Below are 16323 nucleotides of genomic sequence, written 5' to 3'. Positions count from 1 at the left end.
GTGTTAACATGTTCAGGGGAAATCCCTTGAGGTGATGCACATATTTATCCAGTCAAAAGAAACTGGAGCTGGAAGGTGTGCTCAGCACCCATTTAGGAGGCTCAACCTCTTTCAAGAAGCAGATGAATGGCTCAGAAATGATGCAAGACATTCACCAGAGCCTTTGGCATCGCAAAGCGTGGACTGCCCATGAGGCCTAGAGAGAGAAGGGCAGCAGTGCCTAGATGCTCTGCAGTATGAACTAGCAACCGCTCACAATCCACTTAACTTGGACAATTAGGTAGAAACTATGTAGGCTCTGGGTTTGCTGTGGGAAGTCAAGGAACTCCCAAGAGCAACAAGTGAAGAATTAGGACATGAAGCCTGGGGAAAGACTCAGGGTATCGTGACCCCATATCATACACCACTTCATCAAGATGGTTAATTTATATGATAACATTGTTTGAATTTTAAAAACTGTAAATAAAATTGTGGATAAAAAAATGAATGGATGAATATTGAAAGAAATGATAATTACTGTGCCTACCTAATATGCAGAGTATCCACATGTTGAAATATCACACAGTACCCTATAAATATATACAGAAATATATGGTGAAAAGAAAAATAAAATGGCAAATATATAAATGTTTTTGACTAATACAAAGAGAGAAGGGTGGCTGCAGGTTTGGCCCTTGACCACTGGCAGCTGACAAATCATTTCTCTGCCTCTCAAGGTAAATCATTCACCTTAACTAACCAACTGCACTGTGAGAGTAAACTCTGTCTGCCCTAACCTTTCTCCCTCCCACTGAGAGGCAGGCAGTCCTAAAGGATTTATACAGGAGGTAGAAAGGATTCATAAGAGTGAGGGCAGTCTGTGACCCAGAAGTGGCTGCACCATGAGTGTCTCTGCTCTGAGCCCCACCAGACTCACAGACAGCATCTCTGGCTTCCTGCAAGTGGCCTCCGTGCTCGGCTTGCTTCTACTGCTCCTCAAAGCGGTCCAGTTCTACCTGCACAGACAATGGCTACTCAAGGCTTTCCAGCAGTTCCCATCCCCACCCTTTCACTGGTTCTTTGGACACAAGGTATGGAAAGGGAAGGGTGGGAGGGAGAGCAGGGAGGATGGAAGTGCAAAGAGGATGGAGGTGCAGGGCAGATGGAGGTGCAGGGAGGATCGAGGTGCAGGGAGGATCAAGGTCTCAGAGACTGGCCATCAAGTTCACAGGACAAAGCTGACTGTATAAGAAGTCCAAGTACTTCGTGAGACACAGAGCTCAGGTTGAGACACATTCCAGCATTAGGGTGGCTCAACCTGTCTGGCTGTAGCCAGTTGTGTACTAAGAGCCCTGCACATGAAGGTTGTGGTTCAGCCTACCTAGTCTCCTTTTCTTCAACACCCTCTGCTGTTTTCAAACAGCTTCTAGGTGGTTCCTTGCATAGTCACTCATGGTTATTCTCTCCCAAGCTCAGGGCTTGCTGGGAACACAGACATCAGTGAGATGGAAGCCTGGCCCCGTGGTGTTCTTGGTGTGGCCATGGCACCATCTCAGGAGCTGTCAGGCACAGGAAGAGTTCACACTGCTGGGATGAGTAGGTAGCTGGCCCAGATGACTCCCCCCATTGCAAGGGAATTCAGGATGGAAAAATTATGACTAAAATCCTGAAGTCATGGCACAGAAAGGAATAAGGCTGTGTAGTGGCCTCACATGAGGGCACCCATGTCGGAATTTCCTCAGGGTCTGTTTAGTTCTCTATTCTCCTTCACAACCCATACTGTAAGCAATTTTCATAAACACACCATTTCCCTACACTACAGGACTCAGTTCAAGAACCAGACACACATGTCTGAGATCTCCCAGGAATGAGATAGTACAACACCCTATATATTAGGAATGGAAGGTCTTGACCCCTTGCACTGTCACCCAGAAAATAAGGACCAAAGCCAAGTAGGAGGATATATGATGAAGCATTCAACAAAGTTTTGTGCAATGAATACTCTTAGAAGGACATGGGGATGTGGTGCTTGTGTGCAGAGCTGAGGACCCACCCAGCAGCACTGTCAATTCCAGCGCAGCACCAATCCCCTGTGTCCCCAGTGTAGCAAAGCTCTGAGTGATAGCACAGATATTCCGTGAAATACTACAAATCCTTAATACTTCTGAAAAGTCTAGAACTATGTTCCTATGCTTGTTCTGCTATTTACTGCATAAAAAAACTAACTAGAGTCCAATGCTTCGTCTTTCTCTCAACAGCAGTTGCGGGGTGATCAGGAGCTACAGCTGATTATGAAGACGGTGGAGAACTTCCCAAGTGCCTTTCCTCGCTGGTTCTGGGGGAGCAAAGCTTATCTTACTGTCTATGACCCTGACTACATGAAGGTGATTCTAGGGCGATCAGGTGAGAGTATATCATTCTTAAAAAAAAATTGTACAGTTGTCTTTGTAACTAGCCCAAGGCTGTTGAATTCCTGAAGAAAGTAGTACCAGGCCATTGCCCTACACACCTTAACAATGATTCTCCCAGGCAAAAACCCGGAACATGTCAATAGCACTCAGTATTGAAATTTCAAGCCTTTAGCCAAAAGTCATTATTTTTCTTTGCTATTTAATCAAATTAAAATAAGTAATGTAAATTGTTCCAGGTCTGAAAAGCACATTTAAAATGCATATTGGTTTGAGGTTTGAAATCTCTAATTGTTACCTGCCTTCTGGTATCATAGGATAACTAAGACATGATCCACGGTCATACACACACATACAGACACACACAAACGGGGGTGGGGGGGGGAGAGAGAGAGAGAGAGAGAGAGAGAGAGAGAGAGAGAGAGAAACAGCTGCTCAGAGCTGCCTGACTTTTCCCATTTCTTATTTCTGTTTCAGATCCAAAGGCACATGGAGCCTACAGATTGCTGGCTCCTTGGATTGGTATGTGTGTCTGAATGGAGAATGTGGTCTGGCCCCAGTTAGAGTATATTGGACCTGAGACTCTGTTTCACAGAGAACAAAATGTGACAGGCTACCACTGCCTTGATCTAGCCCTCCTCTCCCTGGCCTCAAAGAAGTAGAAGCTAGGCTTCTGACCCTTCACTGCTTCAAACAGGCCTAGCTAATCATTGTGTATATCCATTGTTGATCTACCACACCCCAACTCCTTTGCAACTTTTATCTCACAGGTATAATCATTGCAGAGTGTATGCCAGTCACACAGGCCAGTGAATTCATAGAGCCCCCCCACCCCAAACACACACACAGTTTATCTAACGGGCTCTCTGATTCCATCTCACACACATGTACACCCATCTCTGATCCAGGCTACGGTTTGCTCTTGCTGAATGGACAGCCGTGGTTCCAGCACCGGCGCATGCTGACCCCAGCCTTCCACTATGACATTTTGAAGCCCTATGTGAAAACCATGGCCGACTCTGTGCGGTTGATGCTCGTGAGTTCATTTGAAATTCTTCTTCTCTACTCCCCTCAGCCCTGGTAGCCTTTCTACATCAGCAGCCGCTTCTGCTAGTACTAAAACAGCTGCTGCTGCTGCTTCTCTTCCTCCTCCTCCTCTTACTCCTTACACTCCCGTCTCTTCTTTCTCTCAATCTCTTCACCTCCTCAGAGTGTACTCCAACAAGCTCCACACATTTTTTCTAGTATGAACACAGGTTCTTTCAACATAGGTAAAACAGAAATATTCCAGGTACCAGAATATGGCCATACTTGTTCATTGCCCAAGGCAAAGAGCATCATTGTGGATAGAGACTCCAGTTACCTCTTCATGTCCTCAACTTCAGAGAAACTTCCTAGGACGATACCGAGCCAGTGTTTCTCTGTGTCTCAGTGCTTCTGCGTGGACTTGAGTGATATCTCAGGGAAACGGACACCAGACTCACACTGTCAAAGCCAAACACGCCCTACCACAAACATTCAATCAGAATCTGTATTCTGACTGTTGTTCTCCACAAGCATTTGATGAATACATAGTAACTGAAGTCACTGGTGGTCCCGTTAGAAGTGCACACAGTGGCTACTTGGGCTTTCTTATGCTCAATACATGGAAGTCATACCATTGTCTCGGGTTGGGCTCAGCTCTGCAAATGCTGGTGTATCATCGTCTTTACTCCCTAAAACAGCATTGTTTGTCAGATAAAACATCTTAACTCATTGCAAACATTTGAAACTTGTTTCCTAACTTATGGGTCTCTGAATTTAATTTTGAAGTAATTTACAAGAGCTAAGCATCCTTTGCAAAGATTAGTTTTGAAATCTGTATATTCTATTATCTAAATTGAAGGACAAAGAACACAGTATCTGATAATATAACAGTAATAATACAGTACTGGTGACAGAAGTTTCTGTCCCTCCCAGTCCAGCAGCCATTGAAACCCACAGAAGACACAGAGGCCTACATTAATTATAAACTAGTTAGCCAATTAGCTCAGGTTTCTTATTAATTAATTCTTACATCTTATATTAGCGCATAATTCTCGTCTTTGATAGCCATGTGGCTTGGAACCTTTTATTAGTGAGGCATTCTCATTTTTAATTCCTCTGTGTCTGGATAACTAATGAAGCCTGAGCCTTTCCTCTTCTGGTCGCCCCAACTATACTTCCTGCCTGGCTACTGGCCAATCTGTGTTTTATTAAACCAATACAAGTAACTAATCTTTACAGGGTACAAGATCATTGTCCCACAGTACAATAGAGTGAGCACAAGTCTTCTGTGGAAATTAGGTCAATGTTCCCCTTCCCACTGCAGGACAAATGGGAACAGCTGGCTGCACAGGACAGCTCTATAGAGGTCTTCCAACACATCTCCTTGATGACCCTTGACACCGTCATGAAGTGTGCCTTCAGCCACAAGGGTAGTGTCCAGGTGGACGGGTGAGTTAAAACCATCAAATTTCAAGGCCTTTGGTCTCACCTACAGGGATGGCCTCATCTGACATGCAGGAGGTGAGGCAGTTTGGATGCTTGCCTCCACAAAAAAAATCAAGAGTCTGAGCCCATTCCAGATCAATTCCTGACACAATCCAACCCTGCCCCAGCCACAGACTACTGATCCCTTCATGAGGTGAATACTGACATATTCATGCCACCTTCTGCAGTCTTGAAAATTACAAGGGTTATAAGACAGAATTAATGTGTGCATCAGTGCCATCTATATCAACCATATAGCATATCTCTTCCCAGAGTCTATCTATCCACAGGTCAGACCTCTCCACGGTTTAATATATTCTGTATCTTCTTCCTCAGAAATTACAAGACCTACATCCAGGCCATTGCAGACCTGAATAACCTATTTTATTCCCGTGTGAGAAACTTCTTTCATCAGAATGACACCATCTACAGTCTGTCCTCCAATGGCCGTTTGGCCGACTCTGCCTGCCAACTTGCCCACGATCATACAGGTTCTGTCTGTAGCTCTTGTCTCCCCTCCTTTCCCAAGATTAGTTCGAAGGGGCTGTTGATGACTTCTTAGGCAGATCTAGGTCCATCAGTGCCCCTATAGTGCCAGGGTAACACACATGTGGATATTCTCAAACTGCAAATGTTTGAGTTGGAATGTTAGAATGCCAGAGGCTGTGTGGGTGTCATCATACTGGTAATGTTTAGTGAAATCAAACACAGCACCTCAAGCAGAACTTCCTTGGCCCATGGTCCTGAGAGGAGGTCTGGCCTATATCAGATGGTAATTAATGGTCTTCTAACCCTGCCCACTTCTTACTTGCTGATTCATGTTTAGTTTTAGGCAAGGAAACACATGGTACTACTTGGGGTTGTTGTAGCTTGGGGTCTATGTGATACTAATGTTCTGGAACAGATGGAGTGATCAAGCTGAGAAAGGATCAGCTGCAGGATGAGGGAGAGCTGGAGAAGATCAAGAAAAAGAGACGTTTGGATTTTCTGGACATCCTCTTGTTTGCCAGAGTGAGTGTGTATCACAGAGGTGCATATATCACAGAGAGTCTGCCTGGGAACACACAGCAAGGAACAAGCACAGCTCTGATGACACCTATTGTCTCCCTCAGACAGAGAATGGGGATAGCTTGTCTGACAAGGACATCCGTGCTGAGGTGGACACATTCATGTTCGAGGGCCATGACACCACAGCCAGTGGACTCTCCTGGATCTTCTATGCTCTGGCCACACACCCTGAACACCAACAGAGATGCAGGGAAGAAGTTCAGAGTCTCCTGGGAGATGGATCCTCCATCACCTGGTAAGAGTTCAAGAGGTGGAAGAACCCTTATTCTTTGGGTAGGGAGGAGTCTCAGGTCTCCAGTCTACCTGAACTTCAGAATGGACCTTATTTCAGGGATCACCTTGACCAGATGCCCTATACCACCATGTGCATCAAGGAGGCGATGAGGCTCTACCCACCTGTCCCAGGCATTGTCAGAGAGCTCATCAAACCTGTCACCTTCCCTGATGGGCGTTCTTTACCCAAAGGTATGAGTTTCCAAGATCCATTGATCTAAACTCAATCCAGAGATAAGGGAGGATCTTTAACAGTCCTGAATCCAGCTTGGCGACCATTTCCTTTGCATTAGATAAGTTCCTCTTAATCATAAAGTACATTTTCCAAAGTGGCACATAAGCATAAATGATTTCCTATCAGGTAAAATGATCTCAAATCCTGCTGCTTTGCATGAATAGTTGTAAGCATCGCTTATTTGTCAAATGTCACTCCTTTTGAATCCACGTCCTTATCATGATGTATCTATTCCAGTTGGGGAACACTGATATTCTTTGATTCTTACACTCTAGACACATTCCAGATGACAGCACTGTGTAATTTCATAGCCAGGCTCATATCCCTCATATGTCCTCACTTTCACATGTGTGTGCTTTCATGTTGTGGCTAGGAACACACATGCATGTTTACACATACAAGTGGAAGCCAAAGGTCATTTGTTTCACTCCTCACAGACCATCCACCTTGATATTTTTGAGGTCAGGAGGTCTCTCAATGATCTATAACTCACCTATTAGACTAGGCTGGATGTCTAGTGGGTGCCTGTTCCCACCTCAACAGCATTCAAAGACAAATATGTTCCAGTAACACAGCTTTTCATATGGTTTCTGCAAATCAAATATAGGTCCCCATGCTTGTACAACAAACACTTTTCCAGTTTATCTGACTCTCCATCCCAAATGTACATCTTTTTATCATCCTCTATAATTGATACAATTTGCAGAATTTTTATCTGTGTAGAATTGCTATTTATATATTTATATAAATATTTATGTATAAATCAGTATATAATGTGTCTACAGACTCTTCTAAGGCAATTGGTTGCTCTCCATCACCTGATGGTAAGACCATATTGTTGAACACACAACTTACTTATGTCATCAAGCACAGAGAAAATGACCTGGTACACAACTAGCAACTATAATTCTTAAGCCAAATATTGAATAAGGTTTACCTTCAATATTTTTTCACTGATTATTTTGAATTTATACATGCACAGAACAAACAAACACACACATATAATTACTCAATCCTTGGGAAACTCTTCACAAAGAAATGTTTAAATATGAAATTCTGACTTTATCTCTCAAAGCTATTTGCTGGGATGTACCCAATAGATAAAAAAAAAATCAGACAGAGGCTAGGTAGATATGCTTCATTCCTGGGTCAAAGCAAATGAAGGAGATCAATAAATCCCATGTTATGAGTCACATATGGTCATGTCCCTGATAAACGCTCAGGTTGATGGCAGAGTTGAACTGATGACCAGATACTAGATAAACCCTTGCAGTGTCAGGAGATCACCCTTTGTCTTACACCTCATTCTGTCAAAATCCTACTTAGGCCACGTAGTACTTTGCTGATGAGCTATAACCCCTCTCTGAAATATTATTAACTCACCTGAAAAGCCAAACTAAAACAACCGGGGGGGGGGGGAGGGGGACGATGTTGGGTACTGAATTCTTGGGCATTGTCGCAGAAATCCTTCATCAAACCTAAGTTCTAAGCTGATTCACTCCCAAAACTCGGTTTTATGTTTTTCTTGCTTCTCTTCCTTTAACTCCATTTTTATACTCCTCATTTGTACCTCAAGTTCATTTCCAAGTCACCCACATCTATGCATAGTGATGATGTTTATTAGCAAGACCTTTTGTGCAGGCATGTCCCCTACTGCCTCGAGATCCAAGGTTCACATCCTGGGTATAACCCACCATCTCCTCTATTCCTTTCTGCCCCACAGGTATCTCAGTCACGCTCTCCATTTATGCACTCCACCACAACCCGAAGGTGTGGCCAAACCCAGAGGTAGGAGGCTCCACAGGAGGGCAGGGGGAGATCCCTCCAGACCAAAACCTGCTGTCCCCACCTCTAGCATCTTGTCTCCCGGTGGGTTGAAATCAGCAGTTTAACCTCTATTGTCCTGAAAAAGGTGTCATGTCCCTGCAGGTGTTTGACCCTTCCAGGTTTGCACCAGATTCTCCCCGACACAGCCATTCATTCCTGCCCTTCTCAGGAGGAGCAAGGTGAGACATGCTGTGTACATTGATGTATACTGTGGGGATATTTCCAGAAAAACTTGATGTTTTTGACCTCATGAATACATGACATCTCCAGGTATATTATATTGGTGGATATGGGGGAAAAGCATCTTGGGAATGTGTCTGAACACAAAAGGAGGATAGCATTAGAGGAGACACTGAGAAGACCTTGACCCATTGTACTCCCCATTGGCCAGTCAAATTTCTCTGTCAGTAGATGTCACAGACTTGCACATGTTCTCATATGTTAGGGGCAGGACTTTAAGTTGATCTTTTTTCCTGTGATTTTAACTTTGGGTGTCCAGCTTTTCAAATTTCAGATTCTTATGTGTCATGCCCTTTTCCATAACTCAGTCAGGCCAAGCATATTTCCTGAGAATCACTGTGGAAAGTGATAATTTTGCTTGGGTGTCAGCCTTGGACAACTGTCCAGTCAGACGCTTGATGTGTTATAGAAAGTCTTTTAAGGGAAAGTTTATTCCACATACATGGATTTCACCTGTGCAGTCTCTCCCACTCAATCAAAGAATCAGTGCCAATGTGCACATCCCTCTTGTAACTGCCCAAGGCCAAACTTTGAAAGATATTATATATACCTTAAAGTCACACTTAGAAGATATGTGATCTGTCTGCAGACAAAAGCATTAAAGTGGAGGAGAATAAAATGTTTCTGAGAAAATCCTCTCTTTTATATAAACCACATAGCATTTATTAAGGTTACTGGTGAATGAAATATAAAACACTCTTGAAATAGCTACTGAACCAGTTGAAGGCTTTCCAGTGGCTTCCAGTAAAATCCTCAAGTCTCCATGGGATCTGACTCACTGTTAGCTTTAATGACAAAGCAGAAGCAGGTTTTTCTGAGCCTGTACTGCATAGGCTCAGAATTCATGAATTCCTCAGGGGGCAAATCAGATTTCACAGAGCAGGCTATAAGCCAGTTGTACGTCCAACATAGGCTGTCTAGCATTGATGGACTTGAGGTTGAATGCTCCCCCTGCCACTCACAGCAAATCATGTCACTGACGCTAGAAGACAGAGAGTCTTGGGTAACTCAGCTTAAGTTGTAATGAAACATGCTGCTGCTGGCGTTGCTGTGTCAGTCTCAGGCTTGCCTGGAGTTCCTGATTACCCAGGCTCAAAAAGTACAGGCCACTACACGTTGCTTTGCTCATATGCTTTGTAATTTCCATTGTATTTAATTCCACTTTTATTCCTTAAATTCAAATAAATTACATTTTAGAGACAAATAAAAATAACTATTTTAAATTTAAAATAAATTACTAAAGTATTCTTAGGTGCCAGGTTTTATATTAGATAAAAACAGGAGAATGAATGATATTCTCCTACTCCTTCCTCCAACTCAAAACTGTATTCCACAAAGACAAATATATCTGTAGTCAAAATAAGTTCTTCCTCAGTTCGTTCATTTATTCATTGAGCAGTTTGGGAAATTCGTTGTTTCTAACATCATCCCATTCCCTCACTGTGGCATGTCATTATTATAACACTGATGGGGTTGTGGAAGCCCCAGAAGTACACAGAGAGTCAAAGAAATGAAAGCCAGCTGATCATTGACCCAAGCTTTGGTACTATGCAGCCAGAGGGAGAGGAGACATTGTCAAACACATCAACAACCTGATCTGAAGTAGGAAGTGAGATGGTAGAAAATAGATGAGGGCACCAGCCAGTCAAGGGTATGGCTGCAGCTAGGCATCTGAATAAAGCCCTACCTGATGGAGGCACAAAGGATCTTCGTGGAGGAAGAGTCAGGGAGACCAGGGAAGCCCAGGAAAGAAAACTGAAGCAGGAACAAGGGACATTTCTGAAGTACAGTTAGATGGCTATAGATGCTGATTAAGGAGGCAGAGGTACCCTAAGTAGGAGCTAGATGGGACAGCTAATTGAAGATCCCCAACACAGTCCCCCTTAGAAATTTTGCTACTGAAATTCGACTCCACTCCTTGGAAGCCATGCCCGAGATCCGCCTGGATGGAATAAACTAAGCAACGATTAACTTCATAAACAATTCACAAGTTTAAGCTCTAATGCTTACAATACTGGCCTAACAGACTTCATAACTCTAAAAGAACTAGGGTCAAACTAGCCTTGAAATACATAGAGGCTGAATCAAAAGTCAGGAGAGCCACAACCTGGGGAAGAAGTGGGAATGGTCTGTAATGTCAGAGGTTAGACTGGACCTATGAAGGTAGCCCCTGAATGCTGTTCTGGGATATTTCAGGGGCTCCTCCCTGCTCAGGTCAGAAGTCATTGAAATTTATTGTCCCTTTCTGACCCAGAAACTGCATTGGGAAACAATTTGCTATGAATGAGCTGAAGGTGGTTGTGGCCCTGACCCTGCTCCGCTTTGAGCTGCTGCCAGATCGCACCAGGGTCCCAGTCCCCTTACCACGACTTGTGTTGAAATCCAAGAATGGGATCTACCTGCATCTCAAGAAGATCCACTGATTCTGGTAGGGGCAAGGACAGACTCGATGAGCATGCTGCCTGACATCCCCTCTTCATGTCATCTGTTCCTGTCACCATCTGGCTTTCTATCTGCTCATCTTTTCTCACCCCTTTGCTCCGTTGCCTTCTGATATTCTCTCTCTCTCTCTCTCTCTCTCTCTCTCTCTCTCTCTCTCTCTCTCTCTTTTTATCTATCTATCTATCTATCTATCTATCTATCTATCTATCTATCTCCTCTAGATTCCCTATTTGTCTTTCTTGTCTCTTACTACCCACATCTGATCCCTAGTCTTCTCTGTCCTCCAGCCTTCTCTCCTTGCCCTTTACCTTTCTGTTGTCTTATTTTCCCTACATGATTTTTCATTGCACAAATAACCAACAGTCACAACCTTGGTGGTCTGTAATAACTGAATGCCATTATCTTAACAGTTCTGGATCTCAGAAGTCTGAACTTGGTGTCACTGGCAGAAAATCAAGTTGTTGGTGAGCCCAACCTTCTGGAGAGTTCGCTGGAGGGTCGCCCTCCTCTACTCTTCAGTATAAACTATCATTCCTTGACACAGAACTCTCCTCTGAACCCCTCTCTTCTAATTTTTTTCCCTTTTGTGAAGACTCTTGTGACATCTTCAAGCCCACTAAAAAATCCAAGCTAATTCTCCCAGCATAATATGTCTTTCTCAATGTAGCATATTAAGTTCTTTGAAATTATGAGGGAACCTTCAGGGATTCCTAATTTAGGGCTTGAACATTGTTGTGAAGCAAGCCTGACATAGTCTTTACCTGGTTGGTTTGTCTACATTTCTCCTGTATAGTCTCTCTCTACCTGACTGTCCTTCACACAACTTTCTTCATCTTTCCTCATCTGGGCAATAAAATTCCTAGTGTCACACACAGTGTTTGTCATGTTCCCACGTTCAAACTGCTCCTGAATCAGGATCCATGATGCCATGGACATATTTCCCTGGTATGCCATGCCCTGCTTCTTAGAATGGCTTCTCTTGAAGCCATTGCCTGCAACCAGGATGCCCTTCCTAGTTTCTAACTTTCTACTTAGCTGGGCTAGTGCAGGTTGGTTCTGAGGAAGGGCAGGAGAGGTCAGACTAGATACCCAGTACCTGACCAAGGGGAGAACTGGGCAGGAACATTACCCCAAATCGACATGTGCAGAACTCTCAAATAATCAAGAAAGTCTCATGCTGGCCATGCTGAGAACAAAGGAAAGTGAGAGCACAGAACAGAATGCTGGGTACCCAGGCAAAGACACGCCCTCTAACCACAGGATTCCAAATGGGATAAAATGTGTAACCAGAAAGTGATTCTACTGCCTGGAAGCAATGAGCAAGACTGCCTGAGTGCACAGTCCTGAGCATTCCCCTGCATGATGCATGCAAAGTGCCATTCATGCCAGCACTCTCTGCACACCTAGAGCACATTCCACCCCCCACATGGGCATTGTATGCTCAAGAACAGGGGAGCCTCTGGGTGTGGGTGAAAAGTCAGAAAGATGAACCTGGGGTCATCTGTGATGGCCACCAGTTCCAGTGTCCACTCACCTCACCCAGGAGGTCCCAATACACACACAAGTATATACTCTGGTGTACAAGAGATCACACCCAAACATCTGAGTCAGAGATCTTGGCTTTATTCTCACTGAAACACATACTCAAAAAGAACTGGTATTAATGATGAAAATTTATTTGGATTGACACCTATAATAAGAAGAACATACATTAATGATGGAGTTTTGAACAAAAGTTATCAGAGTAAGGAAGCCTCAGCTAAGGTACTCCTAGATTTTAGATCTGAAGATCTAAAATGATAAAGTTTAGATTCAGGTGCCACCCAGAGGCACATGGTGGTTATGACTAGGCAATCAGCACTGAGTAATAACTTTGAAACCTTACTGCATTTGTTCAGAGAGGTCTATCTGGTGCTAGGACAGAAAGGCAAGTTAGCTGCTTAAGGCTTATAGCCAACAGGCACACTATACAGGAACCTTTGCATCTCATCTTCGAGTTTACAAGGAGATCTGTGTCTTGATGTGGCTTGATAGGAGTTAGCAAGTGTCCTGGGGCAGATTGCCAAGATGTAGCCTTCTTTCAAGTGGGAAAGAATTGATAATAAGACAGTATATGGCCTTTGCCTCCCGGGTCCTGGGAAGACCAGCTAGCCCTGTTGCACTGCTGAGGAGCTCTTTCCAGAGAGCTGAGTGGGTGCTAGCCTGGGAAGCCTGCCTGCCTGTCCGGGAAGGGAGCACAGTCACCCCCCTCAGCTTCTGCGGCAGGGTCTTTGGTGTTCCAAGGGACCCCTCCCCTCCCCCCACTGCTGCGGGCCCTTTGCCTCCCGGGTCCTGGGAAGACCAGCTAGCCCTGTTGCACTGCTGAGGAGTTCTTCTCAGAGAGGTGAGTGGGTGCTCACCTGGGCAGCTTGCCTGTCCGGGAAGAGAGCACAGCACCCCCTCAGCTTCTGCGGCAGGGTCTTTGGTGTTCCAAGGGACCCCTCCCCTCCCCTCACTGCTGCGAGCCCTTTGCCTCCCGGGTCCTGGGAAGACCAGCTAGCCCTGTTGCACTGCTGAGGAGCTCTTTCCAGAGAGCTGAGTGGGTGCTAGCCTGGGCAGCCTGCCTGCCTGTCCGGGAAGAGAGCACAGCCCTTCCCCCCTCAGCTTCTGCGGCAGGGTCTTTGGTGTTCCAAGGGACTCCTCCCCTCCCCCCAATGCTGCGGGCCCTTTGTCTCCCGGGTCCTGGGAAGACCAGCTAGCCCTGTTGCACTGCTGAGGAGTTCTTCCCAGAGAGGGCTGAGGAGCTCTATCCAGAGAGTGCTGTGAAGTCCTACCCAGAGAGTGCTGAGGAGTTCTATCCAGAAAGTGCTGAGGAGTTTCATCCAGAGTGGAGGAGATGGGCAGGCACCAATGCAAGAATTCCTCCAACAACCTGAAAGGCAACATGACATCGCCAGAATCCAGGGAGCTCGAAACTAGAAGAATTGAACACCCCACTTCAGAAGAAATAGAAGAAATCGACTCTAAGTGCTTCTTTATGAAAATAATAGAGGAACTTAAACAGGAGGTGAAAATCTGCCATAAAGAAATGGAAGATAAGTATAACAAAAAAAATTGAGGAAATGAGTAAAGAAATGGAAGAGAAATATACCAAAAAGTTTGAAGAAATGAGTAAATCCGTAAATGAAATTCTGGGAAACCAAGAAAAAACAATCAAACAGGTAATAGAAACAGTTCAAGATTTGAAAACTGAAATGGAGTCAATTAAGAAATCACAAACCGAGGGCCGGCTGGCTATGGAAAATCTGGGTAAACGAACAGAGACATCAGAAACAAGCATAACCAATAGAATACAAGAGATAGAAGAAAGAATCTCAGACTCTGAGGACACCATAGAGAAATTAAACACTCTGACCAAAGAAAACAGCAAATCCAACAAATTCTCATCACAAAACATTCAGGAACTGTGGGACACAATAAAAAAACCAAATCTAAGAATAATAGGAGTAGAAGAAGGAGAAGAATTGCATTTCAAAGGTCCAGAAAATATACTCAACAAAATTATAGAAGAAAACTTTCCCATCCTAAAGAACAATATTCCTATGAAGGTTCAAGAAGCATACAGAACACCGAATAGACTGGATCAGAAAAAAACATCCCCTCGTCATATAATAATCAAAACACAAAGCATTCAGACTAAAGAAAGGATATTGAGAGCTGCAAAGGAAAAAGGTCAAGTAACTTATAAAGGTAAACCCATCAGACTTACACCAGACTTCTCTATGGAAACCATGAAAGCCAGAAGGTCCTAGATAGAGGTACTGCAGAAACTAAGAGACAATGGATGCAAGCCCAGACTACTTTACCCAGCCAAGCTATTGTTCACTATCAACGGAGAAAACAAAATATTCCAGGATAAAAACAAATTTAAACAATACGTAGCTACCAATCCAGCCTTACAGAGAATACTAGAAGGAAAATCACAACCCAAGGAATCCAACATTCCCAACACTGCCTACATTAACTCAGACATCTAGCGACCCTTCACAAGCACAACTCAAAGAAGGAAAACACATACACTCTACTACCCAAAAAAATGACCGGAGTCATTGATCACTGGTCATTAATATCACTTAATATCAATGGACTTAACTCACCTATAAAGAAGCACAGACTTAGAGATTGGATACGAAAACAGGATCCAACATTCTGCTGTTTACAAGAAACACACCTCAACCACAAAGACAGACACCTACTCAGAGTAAAGGGTTGGGAAAAGGTTTTCCAAGCAAATGGACCTAAGAAACAAGCGGGTGTGGCCATTCTAATATCTAACAAAATTGACTTCAAACTAAAATCAATCAGAAGAGATGGAGATGGACATTTCATACTCATAACAGGAACAATTCATCAGGAAGAAGTCTCAATCTTGAATATCTATGCCCCTAATATAAAGGCACCCACATATGTAAAAGAAACTCTTCTAGATCTCAAGGCAGTCATCAAACCACACACACTAATAGTAGGAGACTTCATCACTCCTCTCTCACCAATGGACAGGTCAATCAGACAGAAACCTAACAGAGAAATAAGAGATTTTTTGGAGGTACTGAATTAAATGGACTTAACAGACATCTATAGAACATTCCACCCGAATAGGAAAGAATATACCTTCTTCTCTGCAGCTCATGGAACCTTCTCGAAAATTGACCACATACTTGGTAACAAAGCAAACTTCCACAGATACAAAAAAATATTAGTAACCACCTGTGTCTTGTCAGATCACCATGGATTAAAATTAGAATTCAACAACAATGGTACCCCCAGGAAGCCAACAAACTCATGGAAGTTGAACAGTCAACTACTAAATCACCCCTGGGTCAAGGAAGAAAGAAAGAAAGAAATTAAAGTCTTCCTTGAATATAATGAAAACAAAGACACAACGTATTCAAACCTATGGGACACAATGAAAGCAGTGCTAAGAGGAAAGTTCGTAGCACTAAGTGCCCACCTAAAGAAAACGGAGAAAGCACACATTGGAGACTTAACAACACACTTGAAAGCTCTAGAAAAAAAAGAAGCAGATTTACCCAGGAGGAGTAGAAGAATGGAAATAATCAAACTGAGGGCTGAAATCAACAAAATAGAAACACAGAAAACAATTCAAAGAATCAATGAAGCAAAAAGCTGGTTCTTGGAGAAAATTAACAAGATTGACAAACCCCTATCCAAACTAATCAAACGGCAGAGAGAGAACATGCAAATTAATAGAATCAGAAATGAAAAGGGGGACATAACCACAGACACAGAGGAAATTCAGAGAATCATTAGATCTTACTACGAAGGTTTATATACCACAAA

General features: G+C 43.6%; 1 protein-coding gene across 1 annotated transcript; it reads left to right on the top strand.

The window, feature by feature from the left end:
• Positions 1-786: 786 nt before the first annotated feature.
• Positions 787-11857, top strand: LOC125412557 (cytochrome P450 4A10). Its single transcript, XM_087904717.1, has 13 exons — positions 787-1070; positions 2238-2382; positions 2865-2909; positions 3296-3423; positions 4738-4862; positions 5235-5389; positions 5803-5909; positions 6011-6201; positions 6298-6431; positions 8198-8262; positions 8404-8480; positions 10796-10969; positions 11394-11857. Exons 1-12 carry the CDS (start codon positions 882-884, stop codon positions 10962-10964), a joined length of 1530 nt encoding a protein of 509 aa, XP_087760843.1. The 5' UTR covers positions 787-881; the 3' UTR covers positions 10965-10969; positions 11394-11857.
• Positions 11858-16323: the final 4466 nt, after the last annotated feature.

Source organism: Myodes glareolus, chromosome 3 (genome assembly GCF_982192425.1).
Source record: "Myodes glareolus chromosome 3, mMyoGla1.1, whole genome shotgun sequence".
Lineage (NCBI taxonomy): Eukaryota > Metazoa > Chordata > Mammalia > Rodentia > Cricetidae > Myodes > Myodes glareolus.
This window is presented reverse-complemented; position numbering and strand designations above follow the sequence as displayed.

Coding starts and splice junctions, on each gene's coding strand:
- LOC125412557 (XM_087904717.1), top strand. CDS start 882: ATGAGTGTCTCTGCTCTGAGCCCCACCAGACTCACAGACAGCATCTCT. Junction 6,432..8,197: donor TGGGCGTTCTTTACCCAAAG/GTATGAGTTTCC, acceptor TCTGCCCCACAG/GTATCTCAGTCACGCTCTCC. Junction 8,263..8,403: donor AGGTGTGGCCAAACCCAGAG/GTAGGAGGCTCC, acceptor ATGTCCCTGCAG/GTGTTTGACCCTTCCAGGTT.